The sequence below is a fragment of the Harpia harpyja genome, chromosome 8 (assembly GCF_026419915.1).
Source record: "Harpia harpyja isolate bHarHar1 chromosome 8, bHarHar1 primary haplotype, whole genome shotgun sequence".
NCBI classification, from domain to species: Eukaryota; Metazoa; Chordata; class Aves; order Accipitriformes; family Accipitridae; genus Harpia; species Harpia harpyja.
This window is the reverse complement of record NC_068947.1, coordinates 14900813-14917257: the sequence shown is the minus strand read 5'-3', so window position 1 is coordinate 14917257 and position 16445 is coordinate 14900813. Positions and strand designations below refer to the sequence as shown.

Below are 16445 nucleotides of genomic sequence, written 5' to 3'. Positions count from 1 at the left end.
CATTGGTCGGCAAGTGGTGAGCAATTGCATTGTGCATCACTTGTTTTGTATATTCCAATCCTTTGATTATTATTGTCATTTTATTATTGTTCTTACTGTCATTATTAGTTTCTTCCTTTCTGTTCTATTAAACTGTTCTTATCTCAGCTCATGAGTTTTACCTTTTTCCTTCCGGTTCTCTCCCCCATGCCACTGGGTGGGGGGTAAGTGAGTGAGCAGCTGCGTAGTGCTTAGTAGCTGGCTGGGGCTAAGTCACGACATTGTGAAAATAAAACACATAAAATATGATTTTAGAATTACATGAAAAAACTTTGATTAATAATGGCAACTCTTTTTTTTTTTTTTTCTTCTTTAAGATATTTCTCTCAAATCTTGGAAGAACATGGCCCTATGGAAATTAATAACAAATTACTAGTTGGGGAATATGAACATTTCCCTGAAGAAGCTCAAAAGATTGTAGAAGATGAAGGTGGTCTGAAATCTTTTCTTCTGAAATCCCTTCATTTCGTTATGGTGGATAATCTTATTGCCTTAAGAAAGCATGCAGTTCTTATTAAAGAAGATACAAACAGAAATGAGACTGGAGATAATGAAGAAGAAAATTATATAGTCCATGATGTGCAAGAATATTCTTCCCAGAACAAGCTACAGTTAAATCCAGCTGCTAGGGAATTCAAACCGCTGTCTTATCCTAAGCAACCCCATATATCAACATCTACTGACTTAACAGTAGCAAGTTATGAGACTCCACAATATTTGCCCTGGTCTTGTCCTACCTCATGTAAATTGGTGCATTCTTTGCATAATCAGAATACTGATATCATAGAAAAGGAGTCGTCATTTTCAGACATTTTACTAAAATGCTTTGATTCTAAAAATCCTGGTATATTTTTGCCTCAGACTTCCTGGGGTTATCAAGATGAAAGAATAATGCCAGTGCTTTCTCAAATGCCTCTCATGTCAAATGTTGCCGAGCAACCTAGTTATATTTATGCTGATCATGTAGCTCATCAGGATAATGACGAATCAGCTATTTCAGACCAAAAATATGTCTATAGCAGTTTTACACCAACTGAAATACAAACGTATGAAGACCCTCAGTGCCAACTGGAGAACTTGGATAACACATTTCATGAAGAAAATTTTGCTGTTGCAAATAGTAAAAATGAAGCTGAATGTGGTATACAGGTTAAGACGGAAGAAGAAAGCAGAGGTATACCTCTAAAGAAAAGCAATCCTCATACAAGGATGATAGCTGTTCAGGTAAGAAATTGAAATGGAACAGGTATTTTGAGAGCTTTTAAGTGATAAATGACAGTGTTGAGCACTGGAAAGTGCAACTCCTTTTTGAATGATTTCTTTATGACTTCCCAAAGGGTCAAATGTTGTATAGAGTTTCAAGAGCAAATATTCAAGTGATACTTCCAGCCACCCAAATGCAAGGGCTCTTAAAAGTAGTATTTAGCATTGTCTAGTACCTACCTCCCCCCAAAAAAGGCCATGAGTTAGAAGATACTGAGGTGTTTATCAGACTGGGAACTTCCTTAGAACTTGCAGTTTAAGTTGCTGACACTTTCTACAACTACTCTTGTTTTTCATTTGTAATTCTTTGAAGAGATGGTCACTGAATTTTGTTTGAAATTTTCACAGATCTTTTGACTCAGGATCAAAGGAAGGAACTGGTGCACATGAGTTTAAACTTCGTGTTAGAGGTTAAGGAAAGTCCTTCTGTGTCATCAGTTTTCTTTTTGTAATTAGTTCAGTGATTTGTTTTAACTTTCACAATATTTGAGGATTTAGATAGTTTGTACATTCTAACAATTGCTGGCTAGTGCTTCCCGCATGGTCTTACAGTGGTGGCCCAGCTGTAGGGTGAGTTCAGGAGCCAAACTCCCTCACATTTCCTTTTCCCTCCTGAAGTAAAAAAACCTGAAAGATTTGTCCTACAGGCAGAGAAAGCATTGCTGAACACCTGCAAAGGGGCAGGGCATGCAGCTGAACAGACAGAAGAGGGGCTGGAGCATTCATTCTTTAATGGTACCCCAGAGTTAGATCAGCATACACCACTCATGAAAACACACTTCAAGTAATGGGGGAGACAATGGTCATATCCACATTTGTTACAGAAGACATTTTGGACTAAGATGCCAGGCTTTCAGAGTTACGGGTATGGCAGTTTCACACATCCATTTATGAGAGATTATCCAACATGCTAGAGGGACTGCTGAAGAGGAGTTCCTCATCTTTCTTTGTTTCTTGTCATTAAGGGAGTAATAGCTGTTTATAGCTGTAAGATAAATAGTTGTCTTTTTATTATTGCTTTCTAAATTAGGAAAAAGTTAACTTTTTTTTAAACTTGTTTTGTGTACAAAACTTTTCTTCACTTTAAATCTTGCCTGAGCAGTTGCTGAAAGTTAGTTTCCCATCAGTCTTGGCAGATGAATTTCATCACTTGGCTGATTGGGCTTTTAAAATAGGATTTCTGTTTGGTTCTTGAACACATGCAACAAAGACATAACAGAAGAAGCAAGAGTTTTCAATTTAGTGAATTGTGGTTAGCAGAGATCAAAATGTCACTAAGCAACAGATATGTTTCTGTTTGCAGAAGTGTGGTAGAGCAAGGCATTTAACATTATCAACCCACTACAGATTTTTAATAACCTGTTAGAACAGTAACATCATAAACTGGATCTTTAATATGTCACATGATTAGATTTTAAACTTGAGTTCTTTCAGTAAGTCTTTGATGGGTGGTATTAGAGGAAAACAAGCAGGGACCCTGAAGGTCCTTGAGTCTAGTCCGTTCTAAGTAGAGGGAATTGTATAGTAGATATTGAGTTTAGGAGGAGCCACAAAACACAGCTCCTCAGTGACCTGTCAGACACTGTTTATGCAAGTCTTAAATTTTCAGACATTTAGAGCACAGCTGTGTTTAGAGACTCAGAGAACTGTTCTCAATATAAATGCTTCATGGTCAATTAAACTAGGGAAAGATGACAAAAAAGTGCTTTCGTTATAGATTGAAGTCCATTTCAGAAACACTTGCATAATTTATTTTTACATTGTAGATAGTTGGATTTGTAAAATTGTAGGTTAGGTACAAAAGCTCCAAAACAGCTGACCTACTAGTTGCATGTATAAACTGGAAAGCTTTTTAATCAACTAATGATTCTTTATATTCTAGGTAAATCATGAAGTAGCTGATAGGGAAACTAATACCTTGCCTTTTCATCCATTTGAAATGCAACAAGTAAGTTACCTGCATATTTGTTTATATTTCTCATGAAGAAGGTTAAAGGAATGCCCAAAAATGTAGTAGTGAAAAGATGAAGGTTCTCTGAAAATGACATGTTTTAACAGATATTTTTTATTTTGATTTGTTTGGTATTGTGTGTGTGTGGTTTGTGGTTTGCCTTTGGGGGGGGGGGGTCGTCTCCCCCCTGCTTCATGTTGGGCTGTATTCTGTGATGGTCTTGGAAGCTTCACATAAGCTCACAACAGGGAGGTTTCAGAGCTTTGTTCTGTAGCTATTCAGATGTTGGAGTATGTTTTAGGGAAATTTAGTATTTCCTCTCCAAAAATCCTGAGGTTTGATTTAAATACTCCATTTGGGCATATAGACAGCTCAGACTGATGTTAATGGCAGTCTTATGTCTGTACCAGGAGATAAAAGTCAGAAAATGTGACCTTCAAATTAGTCATATTCCATTCATGGTCAGACATGAATGTTCATTTCCTGAGCTGAATTGAAACTCTTACACAACTTTCTCTTAAACCTGTCCCCACCCCCCCCCACCCACCAAACAAACAAACAACCCCCCCCCCCCCCCCAACCACATTCAAGATTTTGAATCTCAACTGACAACAGACTCTTCCTTTTAGATGTCATGAATGTTTGCTGCCCTGTGGTAACAGATACTACATTGTTTTTTATAACTGATTTATTTTCAGGGAGATATTCTACGTATGGAAAAAGAGCATCAGGTATTAAAAGAACAACTTAAAGAAGCACAGGAAAAATATGAACAGTTGCAAAGCCGAAGCTTGGAGGAAATTAGTGCTTTGAAAGAACTGCTAAAGAAAAATGTTGAAGAGACAGAGGTAGTGTTTTTATCCGTGCAACAGCGGGACAAACTGCAGTGGCTCACAAGATTGGTTGTAATTGATCAACAGTATTTTTGAAACTTGTCTGGTAGTTCTAATTGCTGTGAAGACTAACTCAGCAAACCTCACAGTCTTTGCGAGTCATCTTCCTTTGAACACACTTTAACACATAGGATATTGGTTGCTTCCCTCTAGTGGACAGGTATTGGTTTTGGTTCAACCTGAGAACAAAAAAGCACTACACTGTAGACTCTGTCATCTTGATTTGTTGGGTTTGCGAACAGGCTTTATTTCGTTGAAAATGTCTGAGCAAGAGGAGTAGTTCCCAAACAGCGCTATCAGCCTATTGTCACTTTGACTGGATTAATTTTATAGTTAAAGCCGTAGATGCTACAGGCTACCCATTTGCCTACATGAAAAGGAATTTCTCCCCACACCCTCTCTTTAATCTGTAGTAAGATGGGGCCTGTCATTCATCACAGTTCAATGTATTTTTATCCTTTTAGTGGTGTGTTGGAGTAAACTAACATACTGCAGCCTGGAAACTCCTGAGTTCTAGCTTTACCATTGGCTGCGAGTAGCCTGGCAAACTTTCATATAACGGATGATGGAATCTCACATCTGGTTTTTCTGTATGAATATTTGGTAAAAATGTGAGCTCAAAAAGTTTTGAGCTGAAAGCATGGCTGTATGCAGGTGGATAAACTTGTCCATGGGCATTATAGGGACTTTAAAAAAAATTTTTTTTTGTATTTCCCAATGATGCATTGATGCTGCCTCGTTTTTTTAAGTAGTTACAGCAGCCATATGATTCACTGCTGTCTTGCGCTGTTATGAATTGTAACTTCCCAGTTATTAGCACTGACACAACAGTACCAGTACGGCTTTTGAGTTGGATTTCGGTATGTATTTGTATGTGACACTGTGGAACTGGGTTTCTTTTAGCTGACTGCAAAACAGGGTTGCAAGTATTCTGAAGCCATGTAAATAAGGTGTGCAGATAGTTGTGGGAAAGTATTTGTGAGTATGTTGCCCATGCTAAACACCTGAACTAACAGTAAATTAAGCACTAGTAAAGCTCTGTTACTGTAATTTTCACTGGCTTAGCTTTTGATCATAAGTGTCAGCAATCTGCTCTAACTTGCATTTGAATAAAATAGTATTTTCAGAAATAATGTTTTCTTATTTTCTGCTTTTAGGTATCAAAGAATGAACTGGATTGGTTTCATCAAGACTTAGAAATACAAGTGAAAAAATGGCAACAGGAGAAAAAAGAAAATCAAGAGAACTTAAAAGCACTAAGGAACACAGCTAAAAAGCATACAGATACCAATGATAGGTACTAATTTTAAATACAGTTTTACATTACTTTCCCTTTGCTTGACATATTTTTTTTTAAAGCACCAGTAAGTCCAGTTATTTCTGATAGACTATGGTAAGTTTCAGTATCTACTGATTCCATGATGTATGCAAAGTGAAAACTCAGACTTGTTGCCCCAATTATGTTACCCTGAAATGAGTTAAATGCAATTCTTGGATTAGAGCTGCTCTTAATAGGATCTACATACAATGTTATTATAACCTAATTAACAAATACTACTCCTTCGCTATTGAAGATCTTCCCACGTTTTCCAGAATCCTTTAGATCTGCACTGCTTTTTTACTTTTCCCCTTCATGACTTACCATTGCTTTCTCAGTGTACTCCTCTACTGCATTATGGTTAGCTTTAAATTTTCATTTCCATTTTCATTCTTCCTTCTTCTATTGTACAATCAACCCAACTGAACTCTGGTCTGCCTCTGTTTTTCTTACAGGCTTTTTGTCTGTTCTGCCACATAGCCTATCTGAGGGTCATCCAAGGATGCACATTTCCTTCTTTTCTAGTCCTGTCACTGATTTCTCAGATTCAAATAAAACTACAAGAACCACATAACTGCATGTATCTGTTGTGGGGTTTTTTTTTTTTACCCATCCATCACCCTAAAACAGAAGTCTGCAGGGCTTTCCATGGAACTTAAATCAATACTATGATTCCAATAGTGTGAATCCCATCATGACCCTGTGTGCAACAAACCCAACTGTTCCCCTGGCAATAAGCTCTCCTGGCTATGGAGGAGCAAGAAGCAACTTCAGTCAACTTCTACCATAGTCAACAAGCATCCATGAGATCACATCGCTGATATACTGAAAAATAAATAGTGTGTGACTTGATGAAGTATTATCAGTAGCTTTTCCTGAAACATTCTAAAGACTTTAGAAATTTTTAAGTAACCTAATCATTGGCTGTGTAAACAGCTAGATGTTTTATCACAGTAATAGGCTCAAATATGTGCATGTCTGCTTTTGTATTTTGATTTTTTTGCAAGCTACAGGTAAACATTTAAAATATTTTCTAGATAATTGATGAAACTGACTGACTTAGCAATAATTTTTCTAATCAGATTTGGCAATTCCTACAGTATTTTTAATGTTCTCTCTCAGTTTACAGACCTGAGAAGACTTCTGTCCTTGAATGCTGTGTTGTATTATCTTTAGTCTTAAGTAATTTGGGCCAAATCTGTCCTGAAAAATCATCTGCCTGCTTTTATATTAGTTATTGCTTAATTAGGAATACATTTAAATGCACTCATGGTAATGAACAGCATATAAAACATACAGATTGTCACTGCTGCATTGTTATCACTATGGTTATAGAGGAACATGTTACATATTTGCTAATGAACATTTTTCAGAACAAGCTTAATAAATGTTTGATTACTCTAGGTATTCGAAGACCATTGATGAGAAGGAAAAGCAGTATAACATATATTTAAATACATACCTTGACACCAGGTAAAACTCTTGTACTTTTCAGCAATATTTACGTTTTTCTGCTGACTTGTCATTATTGGAGTTGCCTGCTTCACTCTGGGTAAAGGCTTGGAAAAAAAATAAGCACTTGAACCTGTATCTCTTATTCTAAGTTAGTTTACTTTTACTTATCATAAGTAACTATTTTCTTTTAGATATTTAGAGTAATAAAAATCTGGCTTTTCAATATACTCTTACATATTTCCCTTGATTGTATGATACCGTGTTTTAGAACACGTTAGAAGTTGGGTGTGGTACAGACATACTGAACTCTTGTATGTAGCTTTGGATCTTCACACGCTTATAGTCCTGAATGTACATAAGGTTATCTAAAAGTTCTCTAAAAGTTACTCATTTGCACATAGTATAAAGTCAAGGTTTCATTTATAGATACATTCTTTACAGATGTGCTCAGGCTCAGGGCAATAATACTTGCGTGACTGCATTAGTCAAACTCCTATAAGCTTTTTAGGTTGCACAGTGAAATGTGGTTAAGAAATCCCAAGGTTGTGTCTGTGGAGCCAGCAGTATGGCTACATGAGCATGATACTACACCTGAAGGCACAAGCTGTACAATGTAATGGAGATGTGTGGGTTCTGAAGAAGAGAGAATAGCTGTACAAAACCTCCAAGATGCCATAAATTTTAAATACTACTCTGTTGTAAATGTTACTCAAATATTTAACTTCTTTTTATTTCACAGTAATAAACTTGCTAATGAGAAAGTAAAATTGGAAGAGCTTATAAAAAAGAGTCAAGATGACTGCCAAGAGTGTGTGAAAAGAGCTGTTAAAGCAGAGGTACAAACAAAAAAATCTTAAAACACTTTTGCTAGAGCTTGGATCATTTGTGCTGATAGTAGGTGGGGAAGATGACTTGTGAAGTCTTATCTAACAATTTGCTGCTTATTTAAGCATCTAAAACTTCATAAGCATATATCAAAAAAATCAAGTATCGACAAGTGCTGTTAATGATGTTATCCTACAAAACTTTGCACATCATCAAGGCACATTATTATTATTGACCAATATTAAAAGCGCACAGAATTTGGAGCATATCGTATTGCCCCAAACAAAATTCAGCTAGTAATGGAGTTTCATACTTATCCTTGTTATGAATAGATTTCATTAATAAGAATTAACCATAAACAATTCTCCCTTCTTAAGAAGGGCTTGAAGGCTGTCTCATCTGCAGTAGGATTTTTATAAAAAGATTAGATTGTTGGTCCCCATTAGTCCTGAACCATGCAGTATTTAAAAGGCTGCCTTAATCACTTAAAGTAAGTCTATGTGTGTTTTATTTTTTTATATATATATATATATATATATATATGAACATTTATGGAAGCATTCTACTGTCAGTTGAAGTGAGTGTAGCCTTTTTATCCTCCTGAAGGCCTGCCAGGGCTGTTAATTCCACTTGAAATTCCTCACTGTAGGAACTGTGTGTGTTGTACACTCTGTATCATGAATCTGTTGTTTCAGATGCTTATTAAAATCTATTTTGAGGTTTTATTCATTGTGCTACGACAGTGCTTTTACTGAATTTTTTTTTTCTTTTTCTACACGGTTATGTTTTGTTACAGATAGCAGTACTCAAAAACTGGAAGGAAACTGAAGTATGCAAGCTAAATGGCATAGCTGCCAACGCAGAAGCAAATCTCAAGATGTTGAAGTCCTTGAGCAGGTACGGAGAGTTTACGCTAGAAATTTTAGTACTACTAGTTGCTAAATACAAGTAACTACTGAATGTTTAATCACGATTATTTAACTAGACGAGCACACAAAGGGATGCTAGTCTGAAGGGTGTGTAGAAACATAATAGTTAAATGCAGCTTTCCTGAAGGCGAATTTCTTCATAGTCTTAAATTACCAAGACGTGTGATACTTAAGCAGGAGCAAGCTTCTTGTCTTATTCTTTCTTAGCTGGGGAAGATCAGGCTATTGGGAACATTCCAGTTATCACCGGTAAAGGGCTGCAATGTGAATAGAAAAGAGTGCAAACAAAACTGCTGGGCATGCAACAACATTTGTTTTCTTCCTTACAAGGAACTAATCTAGCCCTTTGTGTTACCTTTTTTAAAACTTAGGCCATGTTCCCTTTCCCTGTCCTTATGTTGCCGCAAAGAACTAATTTACATTTGAGGAGTCCACTTCTAAGATTGGATAGGATTTAAGTACCAGTAATTTAACTGATTTTAACTTAAAATTGCTTTAAGTCTTTAACTGTGATTTAGTTGGTAGGGGAAGGAACTGTTGTACAAAAACCATTGGTGTTAAACAAAAATAATGGGAGTGTTTAGAGTTTAACTGAAAATCTTGAATACTTCAGCAGCTCAGCTTCAGCAGCACCTAAGTTGAAGTCACAGATTGATTCCTGGGAAATATTTATTTCAAATGTAAAGAAACAACTGGAAAAAGTAAAGGTAAGCCTTAATTTCTCTTAACAAACTTTAAGTTGAACTTTGGAAATTAAAACAGAATAAATACCTTAAATAATTTTGCATTCCTTTTTAAAACACCAGTAGCTTGTCCTCCAAATACTGAACTGCATTTTTTTAATTACAAAAGAAAGATACAGTTTTAAGTCCAGATTATTTAAGTATAGTTAAGTTGCAATGACTATCTTCAATTTTATAAAGGCAAAAATCTGTCCTTTATACACTTGCTTCAAAATTGGATCCCACATTAACAAGTCTCGTGACTTGGTTCTTTTGTATTTTTTGAACTTTAGAAGTCCATGCAACTTCTTTAAAAACAACAGAAAACTCTCTGAAAAGTTAGGATGTAAAATGTCTAGGCTGAGTTTTAAGAACTAGAAAGGGTTTCCCAAACCCTTTCAAGCATCAGTACAAGTACTTAAAAACAGATTTATGTTACTGTAGCAAATAGTAGCCTTACATCTCCATTTGAAAGGCCTGGTATCTTCGGTGCTTTGCAAAAAAGTAGCTGTGTTAATGCTGTTTTAAATAAAGAGCGAGCTTTAGTTAATGCTGATGTGGATGACAATTTGTTTTCCTTCTGCAGGCTGAGTATGAAGAAAAAATTCAGACAGTGAAAAATGGTGTACGGAACTGCCTCACTAAAATGGAAACTGTGGATCTTCCTTCTCCTCCCAGCGTCTTAGTATGTAGCTTACATTTGATAGCAGTTTGTTAAGAACTTCTTTAAGTTTGCATCAGCATGGCTATACGTTATAGGTCTTTGACATAAAGGACTTGAATATATAGCCTTGAATATGAAGTAATCTGGCTTTCATGCATCCAGGTAATGTTCAAAAGGAAAAGGTGACTGCAGATTAGCGTGATGAAGTCCAGTGAGAAGCACATTCTCAAGTCCTTTGAGAGGCTTAAGCCGTTTAAATTTTAAAATGCTTTGTGTTCTGTCTGAATTGGGACTAATATTTTTGTGTATTGTGACTTTCCTGTAGCCGCAAAATCCATAGGGGCAAGGCCCCATTAAACCAATATGTGTAACTGATTATGACTACCAAAATCAGCTTCCAGTCATATCTGTTATGAACTAGATGGAGTATAGCAATTTATGGAAATGCATCTGTAATGACAACATCCCAGATAAATACTATTTAAAAACATTTTCTTGTGGGCCAACAGTTCCAGAAAAGGCTTTGCTCAAATCACATCGGTTACTTCTGGACCCTGCGATTTTGTTCCTGGTGCAAGGACAAAGTCACTATAAGTCACTACTCCTTGAACTGTTCATCAGCATGGTGGTGGGGAGACACATGACAGTGATAAAATACTTACAGCCAAACTAGCTGCAGCAGTGGTGCAAACAACCTACGTGCTGCCATTCACCAACAGTAAAACTGAAACCAGGACACAGAGCTGATGCCCAGTCCTGAAGACAAATAGCGTTCAGAAACCACTGGACCTGGGACAGTTTGGAGTAAGGAAAAAAGGGTTCAGTCATCTCTCAAAATAGGGGAGATTACTGACTCAATAAGTAAAATGCATTCATAGTGCATGCACATATGAAATCCCTGAATTCACTGAGGATGCCACACAACTTTTTTATACATATTCTGCAGAAAGTAATGGTTTTTTCTTTTGTTTGTTTTTGGTATAATTTAGATTCAAGGCTCTGTTCTAATACTGTATATTTATGATTGTTACTACAGTTTTCCTGGACTTATACAAGTGATAGTTATGCTCTCCTGCATACTTTTTCTTCCCCACTTATTTCTAGGCATCTCCTTTGTACTTGTTGGCACAGAACTCTTAAGAATATGTAGATAACTTAGTTACCATCCTTAGGTTACCATTAATTTACAGGTTGGGAAAGAGCGACTTTTGAGCCTCTTGTTCTGCATTTGGTATCTCTTTTTACTGCAGTAATACAGGAGTAACCTTTTAGATGAGAGAACTGTAATTTTCAGCTTTGAGAGGACTTTAATAGGCAAATGCCGTGTCCAAATGAATAAGACTTGATGAAAACCCTTCTTCTCCCTGTTTAAGTAATTCCGTTAAATAAATTAAACACCTTTACAGAGAAAGTAAAATATTGCTTCAAAAAGGTGGTAAACTAAAGAACACAGAACAAGAACCAGGAGGTTCGACTATGAAGAAATGTAGAATTTTAGTTCTGTGTGTTAGAAAGCCACCTTCGTAGAGCAGTCAAGTTCTGAAACGAATAGCAGTCACAGGGTCAAACAACTAAACTTATTTTAAGGAGTTCTTCCCATTTATGGAAGAGTCGTTAGTACAAAAAGAAGTCCTCCTGGATCATGTCAACTCCCAAATTTTTCAAGATGATGACTACAGCTGACATGGTTCTGTTTAAAAAAAAAAAAAAATTACACTGGATTATATATAGATTATATAATCTGTTAAAAGCAGTGAATCTTGTATTTTCAAATTGATGGCACTTATTTAAAGCAGTTCTGTTTCTACCACCAACTTCGAGCTATACTTCTGTACAACTTACAGCTGTCCAACAGCCATGCATTCTTTAGCAAAGCAAGAGTAAGTTAAAGGAATAGTTTGCGTATGTGCTGTCCTATTTAATCCTGTTTCAGACAGGTTGTCTATACGTAGTACCTATTAAAGAGGACCTTTGTGCAGTATTTTTACCTAGGTAAAGGCAAGTTAAGATAAATTGATGTGACCTTCCAGTTCCTTAGCATGACCAAACGTGTCATAGTTCAGGCTGCAAATGCTCGAGAGTTCTGCTCAATTTATTTTAATCACTATTTTTCCTATGAAATCTGTTTATTTCCTAGACAAAACAAGGCAGACTTCCAGTCAGTGATCCAGCCATTGTCATGTATTCCTCTGCATCTGCACATCTTAATTTACTTCCTGCATTTTCAAGTTCTGAAGATCAAGGTCTAACACATGCTTCGTTTAATACACAGGCCGGAGTTAAGCCAGCACGTGCAAATTCTAAGGCTTGTTCTGCAAGTGGTGGATCAGTGAAAGCACACTCCAAACCTCTGGAAGGATCATATTCTGATAAAGTTTCAGCAACTTGCCCATCAGGGATTTCTGGAAGTAAATCTCAGAATGTCCAGCCACACCAGAACCACCAAGATGACTCAGCTATACAACTCAGGCTTTCTGGACTTCCAAACAACAAAATGCTTCCAAAAGTGTTTGAAAATATTATTGCACATCTACAGAGTATATTCCCAAACTATAGCAGGTATTTGTTTTAATGAGTGTAATGTTATGTTGAGTAACAGAAGTTCTGAACATCCAGCGATAAAGTACAAAAAGAATTGATTTCTTAGTAGATGGCCTCCATTTCACGAGAACAGTAATACTAGTTGTTCCCCTCCCATTCAGTGAGACATTCCTTAAGGGAACAGACCTATGGTATTGGCTTATGTGTTTAGTTTTTTTCCCCAATTAGAACAGCTACCAGAAGTATTATTACTTTATTGTTTGGGTTTTTTCACAATTAAGGTAGATTCTAGTTATTGAGAGGTATTGGAAGAAGGTACTTGCTACAGTTCATTTGAGAAGTTAGTATCCTGTAAAGGCTTTACTGCTGTGAATCAAAGATGGAAGCTACAGTGTTTTCCAATATGGTGACTATGCTGATGACAGCCACAGTATTGCCAATCAGTAATTACATCTGTTTTGTCCCTTCAGTTCAGACTTTACTGTCTTCATAAAAGACATACAAAGAAGAAATGGGAATACACTGTCAGGTTTGAGCTTCGATGAAATTCTCAGCAGAGTGACAGAACTCATTCTGGACCAACAAAATAAGGTACTCTGGTGCACATAGTTGCTGTCTTTTCTACTGCGCCTCTCTGACAGAGGAAACATTGCAGCACAGTCCAGAAAAGAATGTTAAACTTCCCTTTGCTGTCAAGCTCCAAAATAGGAACTTGCTCCACATTTTTTTCCAATATCTGTCTAGGCACCAACTTCAGCAGGGAGACCTGTGAAGTCAGCATCCTTTGCTGCACCAGCACAGACTGGAACTCGGGGTTGGGAAGTACCTGCAGAAGAAAATGTACCCAGCCCACCCAAGGCAAGACCTGCGCATAGCAACGCCTCGAGTAAAAATCCATCTCAGCCAAATCTCCAGCCCTGGGGAAATGCTGGAGCAACACCTAAATCTAAATGGAAAAAACTGGACTATACAGTAAGTTTTCCACTTTCAACGAATGTGAAGTGATTGCCATGTACTTCTTATAAGACATGAAATAATCAAAGTATTGCTGAAAAAAAGAATTGACTTGTTCATTTGTGTACAAAAGCTTAAATATACTTGGTTAAAATTAGTAATGTCATTACCTTCTTAGAATTTGCTGATTAATTGTTGCTAGCTTTCAAATAACTTAACGTTTTATGTATAGGCTTCCAGTGATGATCCTTGCACAATATGTCATGATGAGCTAAGCGGAGACTCATGTGAACTAGAATGTGGGCATCATTTTCACAGAGAAGTAAGGATTTTTGTTCTTATCACTTTGATGCAAAAGTTTACGAACTCTGTTCAGTTATGCTGTTGTTCCACTTTCTAAAAGCGACCCTCCCTCCCTTACCCTTCAGTGTGTAAAGAACAGTGCACAATTTTCTTTTACATACTTTGTATACCAAGACTTGCTATATATACGGTCTCACTGTGTCAGAAGCTTTCCGGTTATAGATTTTTAAGTAAAATGATAATTAATTGGAGTGAATTTAAGCTTATTCTTCAGGGAATAAACTTGGTAGTCAAGTCACAGATTTGTTTGCAGCATACTTAGAGAACGGGCTGTCACTATAAACCCTGCATTTGCCACCTGATAGTAGTTGCATGTATAACTTCATGTAGTAAGAAAGTCAGGATTATGTTAGAATAACTTGATATTTCTGTCTGTGACTTTTTTCTCATTACCTTATTTACTGCTGATTTGTTACTGCAGAATAGGTGCAAATGTAAATTGATCAGCACAGTGTCAGAATTGGAGAACAGTTTTCTGACTGCAAGTTTCAGTAACATAGAACGTGGTGGAAAAGTGCTTACATATTAGTGACAATTATTAACATACTTAAGCTGAACTCTTTATACCAGACTTTGTTTTCTCACCATCTTCCTATTCTTGCAGTGCATTAGAACATGGCTTAAGCAACATTCCAGTACCTGCCCCATCTGCCGCGTTCATGCTCTGTTACCTGAAGATTTTCCTGAGCTTCCTGTACGGAACAAATATGCCTAAACTTTGTTTTATTCAAACACGTAATGTGATGCAAAGTGGCTGGAGAATAACCACCATGATAAGGAACAGAAACATGATGCCTAGAAAGAGACAGAACCCTGGTTTTACTGAAAACGGTAGTGGAACTCTGACTGATTGAGTGTTTAACACTTAGCATTAAGCTGTAAGATGCTGGTACTGCCACGGCACCTGCAGAATCAAGTTAGCGTACTCCAAGATCCAGCACTTTTCCTGCTTGCTGCCTAAATGTGTAAAGCCGATGTAGTTCAGAGGCCAGCAGCACACAAAACTGGTAGGTTTTTTGGCTAAGGGATATTGAAACTCCTGTATCTACTTTTCCCCAAAGGATGGTACATAATTCCTGTAAAGAGGGGACTTTGCTTCAGAGCTTACACCACACTGAAAATAAATTCTAGTATCAAACAAGTAGCTGACCTGAATGACAGACTAGCAGAATTTGGGACAGCCAAGACATTACCTTCCTCTGGCATAAACAATTACAATTTAACTGCAGGATTCAAATCAGGCTTGTTGCCATCACTATGAATGCAGTTCATACAATTGCAGCTCCTTTCTCTGCATAAATCTACAGCTAATAATTCAAATCATTTAAATAATGACTTTTAGTAATATTCTGAAGCAAGAATTTTTAAGTACTCATGTGATTCTTTCTGTTTGTGTATCACCAATTTGGAATACTGTGGCTCAATTCTTTAATCTTGAAATATGGTTTGAATTACCCTCATCGTTGAAAAGCTGGTTTGTTTAAATCGGACTTACAGCATTTTTATTTTTAATGAAGCAACGCTGTGTCTGTATCCTGTGCATGAATGTTCATCAACAGCGAGAGGTACAGAGTGGTTCTCCTACTGCTTTAACAGTCTGAGCTTGTCAGAGCACCTTCATCTCCGTAAAATTTGTCTCAGCCAGAAGACCAAGACCAGAGAGTGTACAGCTTAACCGCTCTGAAAATAGAGTGTGACTCTTGTTTGGATACAAGCAGTATTAAATTGATTATACGAGATTGTTAGCTAATTCTAGGGATCATTTGTTCCCCCAAATGAGTATCTATCCTTCAGATGAACTTTTAAACTATTCTGTGATTAATCAGTATGTTAATTGGCACTTGGATCAAAAATAAAATTACTACTGTAGCTGATGTGGGGGTTTTGTGTAGTATTTTTTGCTCCATCTGAGTTAGTGGTGAGTACTATGTGCTGCCTGAAAACTTAGGTACTGTGCTGCTCAGCATTACAGCACTTGCACCCTTTTCAGCTTCCATTATTTTCTTGGGGTGGGGGATAAATATATATCATCATCTTAGCTTTTCACAAAAGCAGCCTAAGTCCTTGGTGCTCAGGCCACTTCTCTGGAGCAGAGGTATCCTTGACCTGCTAAGCAGTGGCAAAGTAGTCCCCCACCTGCTGTACTGGACAAAGTTCTCCAAACAGAACATAGCCCACCTCAAGGTAATAAGGGTAAGCTGGCTATGCAAATGGTGCATGCTTTTGGCACTGAACTGGTACTTACGTGCACTTGCTCGTTATCAGCCAATCCCACAGTACAGGCAGGACCCCAGGTTCCCAAATTAGCAAGAAAGGTTTTTGATCTGTGTTCCTTTTCTCTTCCCTGACTCCTGTAAGCCAGAAGGATTTTAGTGATTTCCAGAGACAGTTCATTCACACCTTTAGAAAGGAAGCCTGGGAGCAGACAGCTGCCCTGGACCCTGTACTGTATGTACCATTGAGCAGGTTGGAGCTGATCTACTCTGGATGCTGGGGCCTGATAACACCAGTCCATTCTTCCATGTAAC

At 37.2% G+C, this 16445-nt stretch overlaps 1 protein-coding gene across 6 annotated transcripts in view; it reads left to right on the top strand.

The window, feature by feature from the left end:
• Nucleotides 1-15791, top strand: part of TTC3 (tetratricopeptide repeat domain 3) — a 66848-nt gene extending 51057 nt beyond the window's left edge. For 3 of the 6 annotated variants that reach the window (XM_052794775.1, XM_052794774.1, XM_052794777.1), the window contains exons 33-46: nucleotides 357-1263; nucleotides 3185-3250; nucleotides 3952-4101; nucleotides 5304-5443; nucleotides 6869-6937; nucleotides 7659-7755; nucleotides 8541-8641; nucleotides 9287-9380; nucleotides 9982-10080; nucleotides 12197-12618; nucleotides 13071-13191; nucleotides 13345-13572; nucleotides 13787-13876; nucleotides 14522-15791. In XM_052794775.1, the coding sequence (XP_052650735.1) occupies nucleotides 357-1263; nucleotides 3185-3250; nucleotides 3952-4101; nucleotides 5304-5443; nucleotides 6869-6937; nucleotides 7659-7755; nucleotides 8541-8641; nucleotides 9287-9380; nucleotides 9982-10080; nucleotides 12197-12618; nucleotides 13071-13191; nucleotides 13345-13572; nucleotides 13787-13876; nucleotides 14522-14632 (2695 nt within the window). In that variant the 3' untranslated portion in view covers nucleotides 14633-15791. The remainder of the gene's footprint in view (nucleotides 1-356; nucleotides 1264-3184; nucleotides 3251-3951; nucleotides 4102-5303; nucleotides 5444-6868; nucleotides 6938-7658; nucleotides 7756-8540; nucleotides 8642-9286; nucleotides 9381-9981; nucleotides 10081-12196; nucleotides 12619-13070; nucleotides 13192-13344; nucleotides 13573-13786; nucleotides 13877-14521) is intronic. The other 3 variants (XM_052794780.1, XM_052794776.1, XM_052794779.1) reach the window with 3 other exon arrangements.
• Nucleotides 15792-16445: the final 654 nt, after the last annotated feature.